The sequence below is a fragment of the Ammodytes marinus genome (genome assembly GCF_949987685.1).
Source record: "Ammodytes marinus genome assembly, chromosome: 3".
Taxonomy (NCBI): domain Eukaryota; kingdom Metazoa; phylum Chordata; class Actinopteri; order Uranoscopiformes; family Ammodytidae; genus Ammodytes; species Ammodytes marinus.
This window is the reverse complement of record NC_137232.1, coordinates 15,637,597-15,658,037: the sequence shown is the minus strand read 5'-3', so window position 1 is coordinate 15,658,037 and position 20,441 is coordinate 15,637,597. Positions and strand designations below refer to the sequence as shown.

The following is a 20,441-nucleotide window of genomic DNA, read 5'->3' as shown; positions in this document are numbered from 1 at the left end:
TGTCAGTTGTCACGCAATATTAAATATCTTGTTATGACAAAGAGGCAGTTTAGTTTTAAGAAATCTCAGGGAAGCATAAACAAGCTGTCCATAAGACATAATGTTACATCTTTAATGTCATATGGGTTCTACGTATGTACACTAATCACAGGCAGGCGGAAACAGATACAATACAATCATACATACAAATGACAATATCATCCACATATGCTGAGCTGCTAAAAAATATAAATGACTATAATAAATAAAAATATAATTTTATGCACTGCTGAAATGTCTGGCTTTATAAAAATGCACACCTGTTAAGTACTTGTTTTGTTGAGTAATCTTTTATTTGTAATCGTTTGTGTTAACACAGGATAAGGACCCCCAGAAGTCATGAAGATCCATCCTCCAAATTAAACATGACATTCAACTTTCTGATTGACTGGCCAACTGGAACAAAATGTAAAAAAGATGTCCTGCTGTGCCACTAAGGCTCTTTGATGGGTGGAACGACTTTTTTGTGTTTGATGCCATGGATGATTAATTTTTAAAGTACTCTCTAGGGCGCTGGTGCTGTAAACTCTAAAATGAGCGAGCGAGCAGAGCCCTTTGCTGAGGGCGAGATGAGGAATAACAACCAGCAGGGGGGTGTGCTGGCTGACGGCGATGCCAACGCCAATGATATCCAGACAGAGGATGGAGGGACGACGGGCGATACCAGCATTCTGTCAGGACTGGTGACTGGAACAGCAGAGCAGGATAAGGTCATCATCTGGGGGACAGACTCCCAGTGTGACGACCCCGACTTGGCTGAGTTTGAGATGCTGGAGTGTCGGGAGCTGGAGGCCTACGTGGTTGAAGACGGAGAGGATTATGTCGGAGTAACAGACCATAGGGAGCATCAGGAAAAGCCTTCATCATGCAGCAAAGCCAATGAGGAGCAAGCTATGGACAATAAGAACAGGGAAGAGAGAAAGAATATTCGGTGTGGTGCCAATGAGCAGGAATCTAGTGTCTCTCATGAGGCATCCAGGAATGAGTTAAGCTCAGAAACGGACGTCTTTGTGACCTGTCTGTCCACCATTTCAAACATGGACACTGGAATGGACACTGCTGGAAGGACCCAGACGACGGACTCCTGGCACATGGCCTCTGGTCCCTACTCAACCATCTCAGAAGACCAGACTCTGGTTTCCCAGAGTTGCGACAGCGTCACCGAAAGAGTTCAGATCTCTAAAAGGGGAGATCATCCCTCTGCCTCCTCTGGAAAAAGCACAACACACCGGAATAATGTAGACATGAATTTGAATTCAACAGTTCACATAGAGGATGTGGTACCACAGGCAAAAGTGAGCAATGAAGTTGTTCTATGTAAGAATGTCACTGATGAGCACAGCGAGAACAATAACCAGAGAAATAAAGCTATGAATGCCATTTCAGAGAAAGATTGTGAAGGAGGGAGAAGTACTCAGCTTAAGTGTTCGCTCAGCGCAAGAAAATCCCATGAAGAAAGCAACACTAAAATAGATAAAGGCACACAAGCTGATGAGGCCACTGATGTGAACTGCACCCAACAAAAGACGGGTACACAGGGGACTTCGTCTTCAATTGAATCCAAAGCCATAAGCCAGAAACAGGGATCATTTGATAACACCATGAAAAAGCAAAACTCGTTTGACAGGAGTTATAAAAAGCAGCCATCATTTGAGTATACGTTCAAGAAGCAGCTATCCTTTGATAACACAGTGAAAAAGCAAAGCTCTATTGAGAACACTGTCACCTCCGGCTCTTCAAGTCTGGAGAGGAGGAAGCCATGGGGAAGCCCTAGTCGACCAGCCAATCCTTCCTCCCCCAAAATCACCTCCTGTTCGCCCAAGAGACAACCGCCTTGTTCTCCAGCCAAGGTCCAAGGTGTCAGGGCACTGAGCTCAGAGCGGAGTGAATCCCCTCAGAGAGGTTTCAGTCAAACAGCAAAACCTCCAGGCAAGACAAACCTGACCAGTGGCATTCCCAAACCTGTCATGCCTCAGCAGAAAGAGCCTGGACCAAGGACGTCTTCTCCTCCCCAGAAGCCAAAAAATGTCCGACCAAAAATCATTACCTATGTTCGAAAGAATCCTCATGCAAAGCCACAGGTGCCAGATGCCCACCTCGAAGCCTCTATGCTCCCACATAGACAATCTCCCTACTCCAGCCCACCAGCTCATAAAGATATAAAGGGTGGTCCTCAACCCAAAACCACTCCGGTGCTATGTTCCTCCAACGTGCTGTTTGACAAATACCGTCAGGAGTTGCAGAAGGCGGGGCACTATCCTCAAGGCAGCACCATCCCTCAAAGGCTAGGTGGAAAGTCGGGCAGCTTTCATGAGGATATGCCTGAGAAATATCATCAACAGGTAGGACATAGACTTTTGATATGATATAGTTGTCACATGACAGAGCTGCATGATATTAGTGGCCAAGCAAAATAATTAAAGGTGGAGTCACAATTCTGGAGGAACACTTGTTGTCAAAAAACCTTTTTGTCAAAATAAGTGAAAATCTTCTCATGATCCACTACCTGCTCGTACTGTGTGCGCGCTGAAAAAAGATCCGGTGTTTTTCACAGCCAAGGTTCCACCAACGGGTCAAAGTGGCTCTGTCCACCCCACCATAACAAGCAACAATGCTATCGATAAAAGCTAAGCTACTGATCGGCCGATGCTTTGGCTTTGACATGTATTTGGCTTCAACAAGTTTTTAAATATTGACAGGCTTTTGTCACACTTGCTACAGTGCTTCTAAAAACACATTTTCATATAGATAAATCTTAGCCCATAAACTATTAAAGGGGTAGTTCAGGATTTTAGACATAGGGCCTTATTCCCAAGTTAGCCTTGGTGTTCTTTATCAGTGGAGACAGTTTTCAACACATTTAATTCAGTCCTTCTAGTTGCAGAGTGCGCTCGTGCTAAGCTAGCGCACGGCATCGGGGGGATACCTAGCCTGCTACTAAAACAGTCTTACCCACTCCACAGTACACCCGAGGCCAATCAATTATAACGCCAGACAATCGATGTAAATGTCTGTGTTGATAGAATAATTTTAGAAATAAAACCAACCTCGCATATTGCATTTTGAGGGACTTTAGTCCTTGTAGGCTGCGGCAGCGGCGGACTAATACCTAGGTTACAGGCTCTATAATAGTTTGTTTACCTGCTGCTGCCCGTACCTGTACGAGCCGGAATACACTGATGAAGAATTGAGAGGGATGCTCAAAGGGCAGAAAGAGAAAGAGCGTCTGTAGAGACAGCCCCCGCTGGAGCTGCAGCAGAGAACCGGGACAGAATGACGGTAGACTGGTGGCAGTGCAGTTTCAGTTTCTGTCCCACGCTGCTCTGTTTACTTTCTGCTGTAGTGATTCGGTTACACAGCAAAGTAAAAGTCCGCTGCTGCTAAGAAAGTAGTCCCTCAAAATGCCATAATTCATGCGATGCGAGGTTGGTTTTATTTCTAAAATTATTCTATCAACACAGACATTTACATCGATAGTCTGGCGTTATAATCGATTGGCCTCGGGTGTACTGTGGAGTGGGTAAGACTGTTTTAGTAGCAGGCTGGTATCCCCCCGATGCCGTGCGCTAGCTTAGCACGAGCGCACTCTGCAACTAGAAGGACTGAATTAAATGTGTTGAAAACGGTCTCCACTGATAAAGAACACCAAGGCTAACTTGGGAATAAGGCCCTATGTCTAAAATCCTGAACTACCCCTTTAATAGCCTTTTTGCTACGTACAGTGGTTGAAATTAGCAGCAAAATGTCAAAGTACGTAATGCAAAGGTTTTATCTGCTCAGAGCAACTTAATTACAATTTTTCTAACCATGTATTGGAATGTTCCTCACCAGCAAGCTGCCCAGGAAGGAGGCAGTGTCTACCGCTCACCCAGAGCCGCGAGGCCTCAGCTGGGGTTAGGGGCGGTCACCAGACAGCCTGGAGCCAAAACAAGAGTTCAGCAGTCAAGTCAAAGGTCAGCACTGACCCAAAGCCATTCTGGAGTGTCAACTCAAGGCCATTACCAGGACCATGCAGGTGAGACGGTTATACGTGTGGCATATTGTGAGAAAAATAAATGGTGTCAGCAGACTATTTATTTGTTATCTGTGTTCATGAGAAAATAAGAGTTGTCTCATCAGTGCGATTGAGAAGTTCAAATGAGACCCCAGAGCATTTAATATGCTGCATATAATAATGTGCTGTGTGTGTGCGTATATAGTAAATCATAGACCATTGAGGGAAATAATTGTACGAGAGCTTTCTGCTTTCTCACCTCTTGCTATTCTGTGCACATCCCATCCCCTTGTTTGTTGAGCTGCAGAGAAATTATCATTCTACCTGTTCTCATTGTGAGTCATACTCTTCAACATCTTCCGCTTGGTGCTCTCTTATTTATGTGAAATGTATTCCCTTAATGAATTTCCTTTAGCTGAATTTACCAATTGTAATGTCATTAATGGAATCTCAATTTAAAGAGTGGGTTTTATCAGACCATATGTCTTTCTTACTCTTATTTGCATTCTTTATTTCTAAGTTTCACATTCGAATGTCACAATGTATATTTGAAATGTTGGCCTCTTTCTTACCAGGTCTTTGAGATTCACCCACTGCTGCTGTATAATATTGCATTTTTTTCTACCTCCAGGAGAGCAAAATAGGTCAGGAGAAAGGGGTCAAGAAAGTGCCCCCAAAGGCCTCCAGCTCAAACAGGGCCAGTCTGGTCTCCGTCCTCCGGGCTTCTCCAGCGTGCCAGCTGCCCGTCTGGCCGCCTTCGGCTTCGTCCGGACCTCCAGCGTCTCGTCTGTGTCCAGTAACCAGTCTACTGACAGCAGTCACAGTGATCCCTGCAGAGCTTCTCAGAGTGAGTCACTCCCTCTCAACACTTTTCATAAGAATGACTTGTAGGCTGACACAGTGTTTCCCAACTTGAAGTGGCTATGAGGAACTTTCAGTTTGTCTTCATTCTAGTGGCTACTTTGACAAAAGCGGTCATGGTGTTGTCCCTCGGTGAGCGTACCTGGACTAAGGTATTATCAAAAACTATATAACAATAGCATTCTTTACCACTGATGGTCTCGTTTGTAATTTATGATCATCGGAGGACAAATTGGACTGTTTCGGAAATATTTAGAAGTTCCTTGTTGCTTTTTTGAACTTAAAATGTTACAGGATGAAATATTTTCTCAGACAAAAATGCTTCGGACATGAGACAGTGCTATAGCTGATTAAAAGGATATATTGCACATGTATGTTTTATATCATCTACATCTACATTAGTTCACCAGTAGTCTTGGCTTCCTCAGTTACTATAGTAACAGCAACTAATTTCCGTCCCTTTCATTCATTTATCAAAAGTAGGCGCTGAAATGTGCTCCACTGCGGGGGCTTTGATGAAGAGATCTTTAGGTTTCCCCCTCCGCTCCTCCCTCTGCCTCGTCTTTGCCTGCGTACTGCAGCATTTTATCTGGATTACATTCTCGTGCACAATTGGAAGCCACCACTTACAGAAGTCAATGCTAGCAAAATCAATTGACAAGCTGATATTCACTGCTGTCAATAGAGATATGAAAAAAAATGTGTCAGGACAAGCTGAGAAGCTATCGATGTTTGAACATGCTGAAAGTGTAAAAAAAGCCAGCCTCCTGCTTTTTTACATTCAGTCACAACTGTTAGATCTCAAGAGCTGTTCTGTACTGCTTTGGTAGTTTTTACCATAATTATAAACAGAAACAAATTCAAACCACATAAAAATAAATCAAAATCACCCCAAATAGATGTGTCTAAATTAGCTTACTGTCAATAACAAGGACCTAATGCTCGTTTTACTGGTATGTATTTTTGTAAGGCATGTGACATCTGTACTGACTGTGCTGATTGACAGAGATGATGATGGGTTAATGCTCTCCTCGCTCAAGTGTCACCACATTTGCTCTGGTCTTAGACAGCTGGCGGCTGCCTTTTCCAGCTCACCACTTTTACTGTCTTATTCTGACCTGCTGGATTTGGACACTTCCTTAAGCTGCTGCTAGGGCAGGCAGGGTCCTCATTCCTCAGAACGGAATAGAAAAGAAAACAGCTGTTGTCTCTTGCTGGCTGTGCCCCTCTCCAGCCTCAACTGCTTCACATGTCTGCAGCAGTCTCTTCTTCACTATTTATAAGCTCTGAAATAAAAAGCAGTGCCGTATGTGTGTCCAAAAAACAGACTCAGGGTGTGGTATGATAATCCGTCAGTCAGTTTTGACCCTGACACCTCCAACCAGCTTCATACTAGCCTGGATCTGTCACTGCTCTACTGCAGTCAAGCCAGATAATGGTCTTTCTTACTGCTTCAGCAATCCTCCAACAGGCTCCAATGTACACTCTACTGGGTTATTTTGTTCCATTTTTAACACTGATTATTCAGAAAACAACCACATCTCAAGATGATAACCTGCTGCCATGTAAGTGTATCTTTTTCCATCACCATTGTTGTCTTTGTTAGTTTTTCAGAGGAACTATTGTTTAACTTTCTAAGCCGATTCCAAAGTTCATTGTGCTGTAGTACATTGATGGGTTTCTACCAGAAAGTAAAATGCTTTGGAGTAGCTCTGACACTATATAGTACATGACTGGTAGCTTGCACAGCAGTGCTGTTGGTTTTAGATCATGCTTGGTATGCTACTGTATGCCTCCAATGCAGCTACAGTCACTGGGCATGCACTCCAGCAAAACATTGTTTTACTGGGAGTGAGTCTATCCTCTCCGTGCAGGGGATTCCATAATGAACATCAGGGCGCTGTATCGAATTCATCTGTCAGCTGTCAGCTCAGCAGGAGCCTGTTAGGAGCTTGTGTGTCTGTTTTACTGGGTGCTACTTAGACGGCAAGATAAGAGAGAAACTGTATGTTGTGTGTTTTTGGAGCTACAGGGCGTTTGTCAGTGTCTGGATCTTTATGTAATAAAGGCGTTTTAAAAGAATGTATTATTGTTATAATAATTATGTAAATAAGTTCTAGTCAAATAGAATATCATCCCTGTTTACTGACATCTCAGAGATGTGGTAAAGCTACTAGTTACTATATATTCAATCCAACTTTGTTTTAGTTCCAAATGAGAGTCCACAGCGGGCATCATAGATCTCTGTGGCATGCTATCACTGTAGCCTTTTTTTGCCATCAATCCCATTCCTGTCAAGTTCTGCAGGGAAAAGACCACCAAACACACTTACTGTACGACTGTAGAGTGTATATGAGCCTCTGGTGACTGAAAGGGCCATTTGGTTTTTTATAGTCTGTCTTCTCATAAGTAGACCTGATAAGAAATTTGTGAGGTGTAACATTGCAAACCAATTTCAGCTTCACAGTGTTCTGCCTTTTCACAAAGAGCATTTTTATTTCTGTCGCTTCCAATTGTATGAAAATAAAACGATGTCAAGCTAATCTGACAAAAAGTAAAAATTACAAATATCCCCTGTTATCCATTTATAGATATTTGTCTGTAGTTTACAATATTTGCATCATGCAGGCTAAACAGCTTCATTGAAAAAAGGCTCTGTTTTGGGGAGGCATTGAGAAAGTGACAATTTTAGAGTGCATTCAGTAGCTATAATAAACATAATAAAAATGCTTGATTTTAGAAGTGGAGTCAGCGATTCTGGAGAATGCTTTTTGACAAAATCACTTTTTGTCAAAATCAGTGAACATCTCCTCACGATCCTCTACCTGTCCGTACTGTTTGTGTGCTGAAAATAGAATCCAGTAATACACAGCCTAGTTTCTGTAAACTGATATGTAAACAAATGTTACGTAAACAAGGCGGTCCCACCGTAGCTGGCAACATGCCCGTTTAGAGAGCCTAGGCTCTGTATGAACACTGGATTTGTCAGCGCACACACAGTACGTATGCTAGCGACTTGTGAGGAGGTATTCACTGATTTTGACAAAAAAAAATGTAACAACAAGCATTCTCCAGAATTGCTGACTCCACCTCTAACATTACTAATGTGTGTGTTCTCTAGCTTGTTGTGAATAAGTCACCAGCAGTGAAGGCTGCTTCTTGCTTCCTGCTGGTTTAACACTGATCACAGGATGCTTTCAGTAGGGGATGGGTTTTGTAATGTACATGCAGGTATTTAGCAGTGGAAGTCGCCCTCCTGCTTTCTCCCTCAGCCAATGAACTTCTTCATTTCAACAAAAATGCCTGGGAAAAACAAGCATCTGCTGATTCTCCCTGGTGGATTGAGACTGTATGCTGTGAGGATAGTCAATGTGATCCCAGTGGAGGTTTCACACAGGCCCTGGGCAACTCAACATCAAAAGGGTTTTATGCACCAATCTGAATTTCAAATCACTAGTTCAATTTTACACACTAGCTTTTTGTCTCGTCTTCTATTTCTCGGCTTATTCATTCAGAAAAAAAATCTATTTTTATTCAAGGGCACAAACCTGCCCTTCTTTCCTCTTAGAGACTGCTGAGTTGCAGCATGTGTCAGCACTGTTATTGATTGAGCTGAATATCTCATGATAAGCAATTGGAGCTATCCGGCTTGCAACACCTCTGTTGCACTTGACAACGTGAACCTGAATGCAGAATTTTTGGTACAGTGCTGGAATCCAGAGACTGTTGGGAGTTTATCGTGACAAAATTTCATAAAACAAAACAACAATGTTAAGCAACAGTGAAGATCATCCTGTTGTCTTGGAGGCCATGTTTGTTATTAGTGTGTGTTTCTGTTGCACTCCTCTTTGCTATCACCTCAGTTGTTTTTTTCTCTTATAATCAAAGCCTTTCATATCCACAGAAATCTAGAGGCGTAATAACAGATGTTATGAATAATTAAGATGTTTCCAGCATGCTGCTTTCATGCATGTCTTTGTGAATTTGTTCCATTTGGAAAGAAAAAAATACTCTCTCAGAAAAGCTAGTGATCTGCTGCGACTTCGTGCTCAGTATACAAGAGAAATACACCGTGGTTACTCTCACTGATTCATAAAGGATTCCATGATCCTTGTATTTTTTATGTGAAAATCAAAAAGTTTGTTTTCTATACACTGCATGTTTCAGATCTAACCACATTTAAAGTAATGCATGGAACAATACATGTAAACATTGTGCAAACTGTAACACACTGACTAACTAAAGCTATAAAGTCCTCATTCCACAGGGATACATTTTTTCCACCACATTTAGTAAACCAAATTAGATTTTAATTTGATCATAAAAACAAAACTGTAATATTGTCAGCTTAATAAACCAATCCAATTTACATACCAGCATTGCCCTATGTGTCTTAATACAGACTGATGCATTGAACATTTATACCACTTCTATTCTCTCACAAAAAAAAGTGGAACTATGGAGTGACTGAAAGGACTATCTAAGTCCTCTTTGGAGTAACAAGGGGTGTGATCCAGTGTGCATTGGGCAATGGCTGGCAGCCAGCCTGGACAGGTCACCAGACAGATACAGTGCAGTGATGATACTACACCTACAAAGACTAAGTGTTTCTAATTTAACATAACCTGTATTGTACCCTATAAATAGAAACCATTAAAAATGCTGGCACAATCACTGACACCCTCCCTGCTCTGCAGATCCTGGCAGTGGCAGCGATGACACGCCTCTCCACAGAGCCACAGCGCCCCCTAGTGAGAACCGCTCTCAGCCTCCCAATGCACCCAGCCTCCAGTGCCGCAGTCTGCCTCCGCAGCGCTGCTCCCCGCTTGGTACGTCCTTGCTACACACACATACACACACACACACACACACACACACACACACACACACACACACAGCAGAAAAACAAGCGCTCAGGGCTCAATTACCTCTTGCATGTGGTGTTGGAGCTGTCTCCAGAGACAAAATCTATGTCCAGAGTCAAGGTCACGCTGTCCAGTGATGCTAGCAGGACAGTGAGAGGGAGGGGGCTGCTTAGCTTTTGAATCTACTGTACTTAAAAAAAACTGTAAGCCTTGACACAACGCATGACATGTAATAAACTGCAGTCCTCAATTCACTCAGTAAGAGTCAGTGGACATTCCCAGCTTTGTAGTGAGAGCATCCCTTAATCTTCAGCATCTTTATCACAGATTTCAATGTTTTGTTTTTCTCTATTAAGATGACTGAATTCATTGTCTTTGAGTTTTCGGATGTTGGTTTACTCTATGTAAGCTGAGCTCTGTGCCAGGGTTACCAAAACACTGTCTGTATGTTTAAATGGCTTGGTTTACATATCACCTTTCTTATCTGGATTTGTACAATGGAACACATATCCAATTTACAGTAAAAGGTACTTAATACGTAGTAGATTAAATTACTCTGGGAATAAGGAATCATCTACCAAATGAGTTTTCATGTATTCAACAGAAAATATAGATCCTTAAATCTGAGTTAGATTCATATGAAGCTAAGCTAGAAACTACCTTGTTTTCTTCTTCCATCGGCTTCAGAGTCTCTCATTACCATTTTATCGATGTGAGGAAAGTGTGTGTGCCCCTTTAAGTCTGCTGTTTATTACACTTCCCCTGCAGGGGAGCTCATTTAAGACATGAAGAAAGAAAAGTACAGAATGACAAAAAATTATGTTCACCTGAGCCCCACTTTGGTGTATCTGTTGCTTGGCATTGCATCACATCACATTACATCAGTGACACAGTACCATGTATTACACACTCCCTCTCTCTCTCTGCTGATGTAGGAGTCTTTGTTGTTATTTGGTGCACCTTGTTTCCTGTATTGGCATCTTTGCAGTGAATGTGGAGTATCAGCACCATCCAGTGGTCAGAGTGTATGTTTCTGTGTGATCAGTGAGCAGCATCTTTTACGTACAGTATAACAGAAGTTGTGTAAAACAAGTGGCTCCAACTAGTGGTCACTTTATAACACTGTCACTTAAAACCAAAGCTTTATTGTGCCTTCTCAGTTTGTTTCGTTTTAAAGGCCTGAATGATTCCTCAATAATATTTAAGTTAATTCAAAAGCTAGAAAAAGTGGTTTTCTGTTTACGTTTTTCTTTTCATATCCGAGTTATCATCTCACTCATAATACCAGTGTCCTCATTTTTGTCTTGTGTTAACTTTTTTGATTTTTATGTTTTACTACTAGATTATTATTACTGTTGCATCAAAGTGAAGGCAGCATTAATGCTGGTGAAGGTGATACTAATTGTATCTACTTTGCATTCATGTTCCATAATTGACCGTAATCCATACAATAGATCATCGTTTGTATACTTATATATTAACAGTAAAATGTCAAATCCCAACCCGGAGATCACTCAAATGTAATCTCTTCTGTAATTTATTATATAAAAGCAAATATTTATGAGACAAAACAAGTTTTTTGCGGGATTGTGTTTTTCAAATGTAAAAGACATTTTCCTCTACTACACAGCCTCTAGGAGAGAGATGCAAAAGGACGTAGAGGCTGCGATGCCATCAAAGCCCTCTCCTAAAAGATTTGCAGTGGTTTCGCCCAAGCCACAGTCCCCTGGTGAGTATCACATATCACTGCATATTGCATTGCAATCTTGCAATATGTGTGTGTGTGTGTGTGTGTGTGTGTGCGTGTGCGTGTGTGTGCGTGTGTGTGTGTGTGTGTGTGTGTCTTTGCCTGTTTTACATGTTTATGTACATGTATATATATATATATATACATATGCTTTTACTGTATATATGCCTGTTTTGATCCAGAGTGATATAAAGGCAGGAAGCAGCAGTCACGAGTGAAACATTGTCAGCATCTACAGTTCCTTTAAAATGTACAGTCGCTCTCTCTGCCCGTCTCTCTCACTCTGTCTCTCCTCCTTCCATTACGAGACCCATGGCAGCCTGCTGTTGTCATAGCAACACGCCACAGTAGCTCTTATGCTGTGCTGGCTCCTTAGGTAGCAATGCTGCTGGGTCAGGTTACAGCAAGAAGTTTCCCCCCGAGACTATACAGACAGAGTAAGAGCTGGGTAGAGTTCCAGTACATATATTCTACTAGTGAATGGCAGTCTTCCAGATTTTCACTTTTCAAGTCTGTTATGAGTGAAAATAATCCAGTAGTCCATGTGGTTGATCCTTCTGCTCTCTGTGTGTACAGTGCGTGGTCGTACATCAGCGGTCCATGGTTCTGTTCGGACTGAGCGGGCTCAGGAACTGGACCGGGCTGAGATCCAGCAGCTGCGTGAGCGCTGTGAGCAGCAGGCCCTGCAGCTGCAGAGCCTTCAGGCCCAGCTGAAGAAGGCCTCACTGTGTCTGGATGTCTTCAGCATCACTACCCAGCACTTCTGTCACAAGGTAGGAGGCAGAGCTGCTATGGGACCTCTGCAGGGTTGACAGGCAAGCTCACTTGGGTTTTACCTCCACTTTGAGAGCCCCATAAAAGGTTGTAAAGTCCATTTTTTTACTTTCATCCTGAATCGTTAAACAGGGCTTTTTCATCCAAGATTTGGGAGCATCACATTAGTCAGTTAAGTGATCAGAAATAAATCCCAAAAATATCAAGGAGCTTTGATTTCTGAGAAAGTAACCCATGCCTTGTGAATGTTATCTTTTGATGTTCAAACAGGGATACATTTTCAAAACACCCGTTACTTGCAGCTGCATTTTTATTTAACAGTCATATACGTTTTCATCATGACATATGGAATGGAAGTTTAAAATCTTGTCTTATTGGTGTTCATGACACACTCAGGTGAACAGAGGGGTTCACTCAAGTTAGGAGAAAAAAAGGTGCAAAATATTCCTAGTTTCTAGGTTCTAGGACATGCAGAAACAGAAGGATGGTCTTTGAATATGTTCAGGAGTGTCAAGGGAACACAATCCTGTTATGGAAATTGCTTTTTGTTGCCTAAATCAAAAGCTTGCATCATGTTTTATCTTGCTATTACTTCACTTTGCAGCCATCTTCCAGGCTAAAGGATACAGGACTGCTGTTAGAAAGTACAAAGGGGTAACGCTGTTGCAGGCTTCAGAATGCAACTACAAAGTGTGAAGCATCCACTAGCACGAATGACACCTGCAGCATCTGGCTTTTGTTGTCAGCATGACTCTGTTCACAAAGCCAGCCTCTTGCTTTACGCTAATGCCCGATTGTTACTGCTGTTTGAAATATCTCTGAAGCAGCAGGATTTGTTAGTGAAGTTTTTCGGAGCGGAAATACTGAGGATTCCCTAAAGGTTTGGTGCTGTTGTTTTAAACAAAAGGAAATGGTATTTGATTCAATATGGCTTTGTATATGTTCAAAAATATACTGTCTATAGAAATGCTCTTGGACTGCTCGGATGCTGACTCAGGGCACCTGAACACATTCAGTATTTATTTCAGATATCTGGGTTGTTTATTATCCTTTTTTGTTAGATGAATCTCTTCCAATAATGACTAAATCACCATCATGCCGCTTCTGATGGTTCGCACAGTCTGCTTGCACTCTGTGAGTGAGTGTTCTGCATCTCAGACCTGGAGTAAGCTCTTGTCTGTCGCCCTTTCTTGGTCCTCTGTGTGCATTTCATCTGTTCCCCGGCCCCACCCACGGGCTCCGTTCTACACTGGGAGATGATTAATGAGATTAGAGCTGCCAGCCCGGTCCTCGCTGTGCTTTTACTGAGACTGATTGTATGACAGCAGCAGCATTGCTACTCACATAAATCTTAGATATAATGGCAAACCTAGAAAAGGATAGGACCCCCACTTTAGATTTGTTCCTTTACATTTGATTTTTAATCAACAGTTATGACAAAATGGCCGTTTAAGTGATGTACAGATGATAGCCAGCCTGAATAACTTGACAACATTTAAGTTCTTGTCCATTTTTGGTGGAATGCCGCCTGTAATATTTATGATATTGTATGAACAAGCAGTGACAACATATGCTGAGGATGTTTTTGATGGTTTATTATATGCATTGGACTAGTAACTAGTTGAAGAAATAGAGTAACGACCAATGGTCTTCCATAGACCATCAGCCGATTTAATATGCTTTATACTCTATATTGATTGAGCTGTACTGTGCAGAATAGAACACTGTATTTCCCTCTTAGCTTGTGTGGTTCCTGTATGTGTTAAAATGCCTGCATGGTGCTATTTTCTCTAGAGTAACAGCCCATGTAATTGCCAACTTATTGATCACCTCCCTCCCCCGTTTTATTCTTTTTTCAAAGATACAAAGTAGCGCACATACTGCCGTGGCGGGTTGGCAGGGGTTAAAGAAGGGGCAGACAGAGTTGGGCTGGGCAGGGGCTGGGGCTGGCAGTCTTTTGTTCCAGCACGGAAAAATAGCTCGGTCGTAAAACCAGGAAATGAGGTGAGGTCTTCCCCATCTCTCCTCCTTTGCCGGGTGCCCTCCCCCTCTCTTTCTCTCTCTCTCTCTCTGTCTCTCCATCTCTCTCTCTCTCACTCTTTCTGTATCTCTCTGCTCCTCTCATCCATCACTGCTGCCTCCCCACTCGGCTCAGGGATGCTGCTATCAGCTAGCCTGGTATGGGCCATTGCTGCTGTAGGCTCCATTTCTTCTCTTTGCGATGTCTGGACCAAACGGTAAAGGCAGCATCTTCTGCAGACAGTAGGCTTGTTTCAGCTCAGCGAATTTCCTTTACATGTCTGTGTTCTTGCTAACATGTGTGTGTGTGTGTTTAAGGGGCTGAGTGAGTGTGTTTCTCGTCTATCTGAGTGATATAGTCACTCTTTTCCTAGAGACAGAGCAGGTGAGGAGAGTGGTAAGCTGTGCATGATTGTGCTGAGTCAAAGCAGGCTTGTCTGTTGCACTGTCTCTCTCTTTCTTTTCTCTGAGAGTTTGCAGTGACATTACATAACATGCTGTTACTGTGTGCTATATTTCTTCCACTTGTCTTTCTGATGCACTGTGGACATTTTGTTTTTTCTTGCTGCATGTCTGCTGCTGTAATTCTGGGTGATTGCATTGACTGTGACATAGAACCTATTCTCTTGTTTACCTAGCGTTGATTAATTTCTTATTTATGAGAATCACATGTTCGATTTTTACCCATCAACAGCATGCTGTAGTTGCAGCTTCCCTCACTGTATCTTCTTTGGAGTCTGAATCTTCTAGTTTTGTCCAAACAAAGAAGCAGCAGCACATTAGAAGGTTTTTATGGTCCTGAAACTAGATTGATTGCAATGGTGCAGACTCTGAAGAGGTTAATTATCTTCTTATGACAGTATCACCTCGATAGTGAAGACTTTTAGTATAAGAAGCCATGTTAATTATTTTTATTGGGTAAAAGTACAGTGCTGAACAAATGCATAATTGATCAACAGAAAGAAGTAGGGATTTATTTTTCATAATCCATTATCTCTTTATAGTGTATCAAGGATACACTTGCTGGTGCGAGCTTCTCAAATGTGAGGATTTGCTTGTCTTCTTGTTTAAGTAGAATGCCATATGGTTGTGGACGTTGTGGTTAAGCAAATCCAACCCTGGGCTACCTGTGAGGAGCATTTCTCACTGTTATCTTGTGTCACATACCTAACAATGATCAAAAAGTCAATAAAGTTGAGTCGATAATAGCAACCATCATTAGTTGGAGCCTTATAAATGGATTGTGTTGCCTTTGCGAGGAGAGCTGAAATGTATCAGATGGGAAAATTAGAATGCAGGTCATACAACTCCCTGGAGATGTGAGTAGGGGGTTGTTTGGGTGGGACCAGGGAAATGATGGGTTGGAGCAAAGGTGGAGCTGAAGAAGAAGAAATTTTAAAAATCTGCTAACCATCCTTCATCACTCATAAGTTACAGAGTGTCTCCCTGATGACTGTACGGTCCATGTGAAACCTCTTAGAGGGTGACATCATTACTGCCGAGACAGTGTGTACTATCTCATGCATATTTAACCCACTGCTCTCTCTCTCTTTCTCTTTCTCTTTCTATTTCTCACTGTCTCTCTCTCTCTCTCTGTATCTCTTCTGAGCACTGCTTTGTGATGCCTGATTTGTTGAGGGTTGTGATCAAATAGTCATTTAACTATCTAGTGTGTCTTCCTCTGAGTAGAATTTCCTCTTAAGGTGTGACATGTTGACGAGTCCCCAGTGGATACCGGAGAAGGCCAGAGTAAATGCTCTATATGATGACTCTTTACGTTGGAGGAATTTTTATGCATGTTGTCGTTGACTCTTTCGGACTATCATGAAGCATTTACTGTAGCCTAATGTAAGGCCCTCAACTTGGCCCTCCAAGGGAAACTAGATGGTACACTGATGTCAAATTGAATCGCTGCACAGAAAGTAATGTGTGTTTAACTTATGAATAGAAATGATTCGGACTATGCTGCTACCATTGGGTCAAATGTTTCTCGGTCCATTGTTAGCTGTGAGCACCAGACAGAACACAGTCTTCAATCAAATTATCAAAAGTGCGATAAACTGTTGCTGCAACATCTGACCTTTAATCAAGAATATTGTGTCGAATTATCACGTTGAGTTTTAATTGTTATGTTTATCAATGAATCATGTCCTCAGCCATTCTCATGGAAGTGCATCCTGAAAACATGACAACATGCTGGTGTTTGGTTTCGTAGAGATATATAATGCTTGGTAGATATTGCTATTTACACTATCTGAATGGTTAAGACATGTTTTATCTGAGCTGGTTTACGTAAAAGAATGGTATACACCCAGCCAGAATCTAAGATTGTCAGACTGCATTTTTTGCATGTAATGAAACCAGTTGTGGTTGAACAACACTTTTGGTAAGGAAATAAGGGATGTCCTTGTAATGCCCGTAAAAGTTCTGGCTCGAAACAGTTGGAAAAACACATCTCAAAAATCAGTTTTAAAAACTGAACATTATTTTGATGTACCTAATAAAAGTAACTAATAAACTAGCCACTAATGCTCTAGGTGTTTCAATATGTGCAGCTCTGAGGTGTTGACTGCTGTATGTGTTTGCATTTCAGAGTGAGAGTGCCATTGTGAAGGAGAGGGAACTGTCCCTGGAGCTCACCAGAATCAGGGATGAAGTGGGTAAGTGGGAAACACAGCGTGACAGATATGGCACCGCAGGGAGGAGAGAAAGCAGTGAGTCAGTCACTGCTTACTGCATAGCATGTGTTATACAGGGCACTACCACCAGCACAGAGGGTGGCGTATGTGCTGTGCAGGTTGTTAAGTCACCTGAAGAAAAGTGTTCTTAGTGATATTGAGCTATATTAATCAAACTGACATGACAAATAATAAAGCTACACGCAAAGAGGGTCCCAATTTGTTAATGAACTTTATTGGGTCTTTTAAAAACAAAGTAGCTTCTTTGGTAGTTGATGATCTACATTTGTATCCAGTCAAACAAACAAACTCTCGTTGTGTTCCAGTTCTGATCTCTGTGTGTTGCGTTCCAGCTTTCAGTGTTGCACATTGGGAGCAGCTGCAGCAGGAGAAGGAGGATCTGGAGCGTCACTTTAAGCGTGAGCTGCAGGGTCTGCGGTCTCAGCAGCGCAGGGAGCTGGGGGCTCTGGAGGAGAGGCTGAAGGCGCAGCACGAGGCCCAGGCAAAGAGCCTGAGGGCCCAACAACGCAGCGAGCTGGACGAGCTAAAGTTCAAACAGCAAGAACAGGTGTGTGTGTCAGAGCTCAGGCCTGGGACGAAAAAGGACCTGACCCCCATTTTTGGTGGTGGACCCACAGGGCAGCACCTTAATGAAATGTTGTCCACATCTGATTTGAGAAGTGAAGATGTGATGTCACTTAAGTAGTCATATCATCGAAATTACAATACACATATTTTCTAATTTAATGAATTCAGGTTTTGATTACTTGGCTTTGAGAGCCTTTCATTTAGTTTTTGTTCTCAAATCATTTTTAAATAATATTTAAATACTTCTTTAGCAACATTTCTCTCAGAAACAACTTCCCAGTTACTCTAGAGAATCCACAAACTTTACTGTAACTGCTTTCTCCTGAAAAATAGGCCCAATGAAAACCTTAGACAGAATGCTTACACGCCTAATGTGTATGCCTTTAGAATGTGTCTGAGTGCGACAGTCAACAATCCGAATCATTTATATCAAGTCATTTTTTTTTATTGTCTTAATCTTGGCCCCAGATTGAAGAGATGATGGAGAACCACGAGGATTCCTTGATGGAGATGGAGACGAATCACAACGACACACTGGCCACTCTGCAGGAGGAGCAAGCCAGGACTGTGAAGAGTAAGAGACCCAAGTAAAAACCTGTTTATACCCTGTTCTGACTCACATCATTAACGTGTTATTTCTTATGTCAGATCTGAAGATGGCCCATGAACAGCAGACAAAGTCTCTGGAAGGAGAGTTTGAAAAAATCAGACTGTCACTGCAGGTAAACCTATGTCTAGAAAAATATAAAATGTTTTCTTTTTTTACTGATAAAGGTTATGGTACATTGTGTTATTGTGACAGTATTTAACAAGTTATTTAACAAGTTATCTGTGTGGTTTGTCAGGATCAAGTGGATACGCTGCTGTTTCAGAATCGTAGCCTCAGAGACCGAGCCAAGCGCTTTGAAGAGGCTCTGCGCAGGAGCACAGATGAGCAGATAGTGGTGACTAATGCATGATACATTACAAGGACAGAAGCTAAAAAAAGAAAGTGATGTTTCTAAATTCTGATAGTGTATTTTAATAAGGGTATCTGCTGTTACCAGGATGCTTTGGCGCCGTACAAACACATTGAGGAGGACCTGAAGAGTCTGAAAGATATTCTGGAGATGAAGAATCAACAAATCCACCAACAGGAACTGAAGATCACAGAGCTGGAAAAAATAGTAGGCTTCAAATGTCTGCTTTTTCACAACTTCCCATGCAAAACATTTTGATAAAAATCCAAATGTTTTGCATGGGAAGTTGTGAATTATTTTAAAACTCAAACTCTGAATTTTTACTTTCAAAACACATTACATCCAGAGTGAGCCAATGCATCTGACTGAGTTGTCTGTTTTACATGTTACACATAGTAGTTTGTAGTATTTAATGTGGTGCATGTCTCCTGTGTTTTTGAGCAGGCTGAAAAGAATGTGTTCCTGGAGGAGAGACTACAGGTGTTACAGCAGCAGAACGAGGATCTGAAGGAGAGGATAGACAAGAACCTCGCTGTGTCCAGGTCAGAGCGGTTTCAGTGCATACTAGTACAGATATAAAACCTATTTCAAACTGGTAGAAGTTGAATCTAGGTGTGTTTAGAAGTCACTTGGATAACATTAAAAAATAAAATTTGTTATATTTAATTCTGCAGCCAAGTTCCTCAAATCTTCTTATCAAAAATATTGTTTTTTTTCTCAGAAGAATGTGGCTTGTGATTTTCTGGTTATATTGTATATTTGGTACAAGGGGGTTATGTTGTCTTGGGCTCATAGAAAAAAACAATTGTTTTCAAATAGAGCGGTGGGCAAACTAAATCTTTACCGAGCAGGATCACTATAACAAACCGACAGATGCTATCTGAGAACTTGCAGCTTGAAATGTCTGACTTCTGCCTTTTTAAAGGAAGGAAGCACGAGTACATGGCATTTATCTTTTGACACATTTCTTTCTCAGGCACCTCTCTGAGGAGAACGCCAACCTGCACGTGAACGTGGAGAAGGAGAGCAACGAGAAGAAGCGTCTGAGTCGCAACAACGAGGAGCTGCTGTGGCGTCTGCAGACGGGCGAGCTGAGCCCTGGCATGTCCCCAAGCTCCTCCCCCATACACAGACCTCTGTCTGGACCCGGCTCTGGACCAGGCTCCCCCTCCCGACCACATTCCTACCATCAATGACCACTCTCAATGGAAGCTCTTGTATCAAAACGCTTTCTTTTATCCAGCATCGGAGAACCCGAATTTAAAGCTACAGTGCGTAACTTGTGTCGCCCCCCCCCCCCCCCCCCATGAGGAATTCTGAGGAATTACAACAACACTGAAACATTTTGTGGACTCTTCTTTTGATTTTTTTCTGAGCTCCTGCACCAGTGTCGGGGGGGCGACACCAGTTTGTAAACGCTGCCATACTGAGAAATACATAGAGGGGTTTGTAGAGCTGATAGGCTAAATCAACTTTGTGTCAACTTGTTTGGCGATGGCTTAGTTGTAATCGACATTCATTATATGAAAAAGTTACACACTATAGCTTTAAATTGATGAATGTTCCTCTCAATTAAAAGGGTAGGATTTAAACCATGTAGACAGATAGACATGAAAACGTTTCTTGGAAGATGCCGCTCACCTACTGTACGTGATGCATTTCCAAAAGTCCAACCTTAAGGACTTTTAATCTCTGACCTAAAGAATTGTAGTAATGATTACGCCTCTTATTGTTCATAGAAGGGAATTCTCTGCCCTACTCTTTTTCTATTCCACCTTTGAACGCCTCACGAAACAGACATGCTAGGATGCTGCAGTAGAGATGAAAGACAATGTACTGTAGACTTCAGAGAGCAGGATCAGAGTCACCGTGCCTCATTTTCCATGTTTTTCGCCTCCATCTAACAATACATTACCA

At 42.1% G+C, this 20,441-nt stretch overlaps 1 protein-coding gene across 1 annotated transcript; it reads left to right on the top strand.

The window, feature by feature from the left end:
• Nucleotides 1-572: 572 nt before the first annotated feature.
• On the top strand, nucleotides 573-19,723 carry mtus2b (microtubule associated tumor suppressor candidate 2b; the record flags this gene model as incomplete). The annotated part of the gene is made up of 14 exons (XM_080024745.1): nucleotides 573-2,381; nucleotides 3,871-4,054; nucleotides 4,665-4,880; nucleotides 9,592-9,723; nucleotides 11,390-11,488; nucleotides 12,083-12,279; nucleotides 16,893-16,959; nucleotides 17,331-17,545; nucleotides 18,034-18,139; nucleotides 18,214-18,287; nucleotides 18,411-18,509; nucleotides 18,612-18,731; nucleotides 18,966-19,066; nucleotides 19,501-19,723. 14 exons carry the CDS (start codon nucleotides 573-575, stop codon nucleotides 19,718-19,720), a joined length of 3,639 nt encoding a protein of 1,212 aa, XP_079880871.1. The 3' UTR covers nucleotides 19,721-19,723.
• Nucleotides 19,724-20,441: the final 718 nt, after the last annotated feature.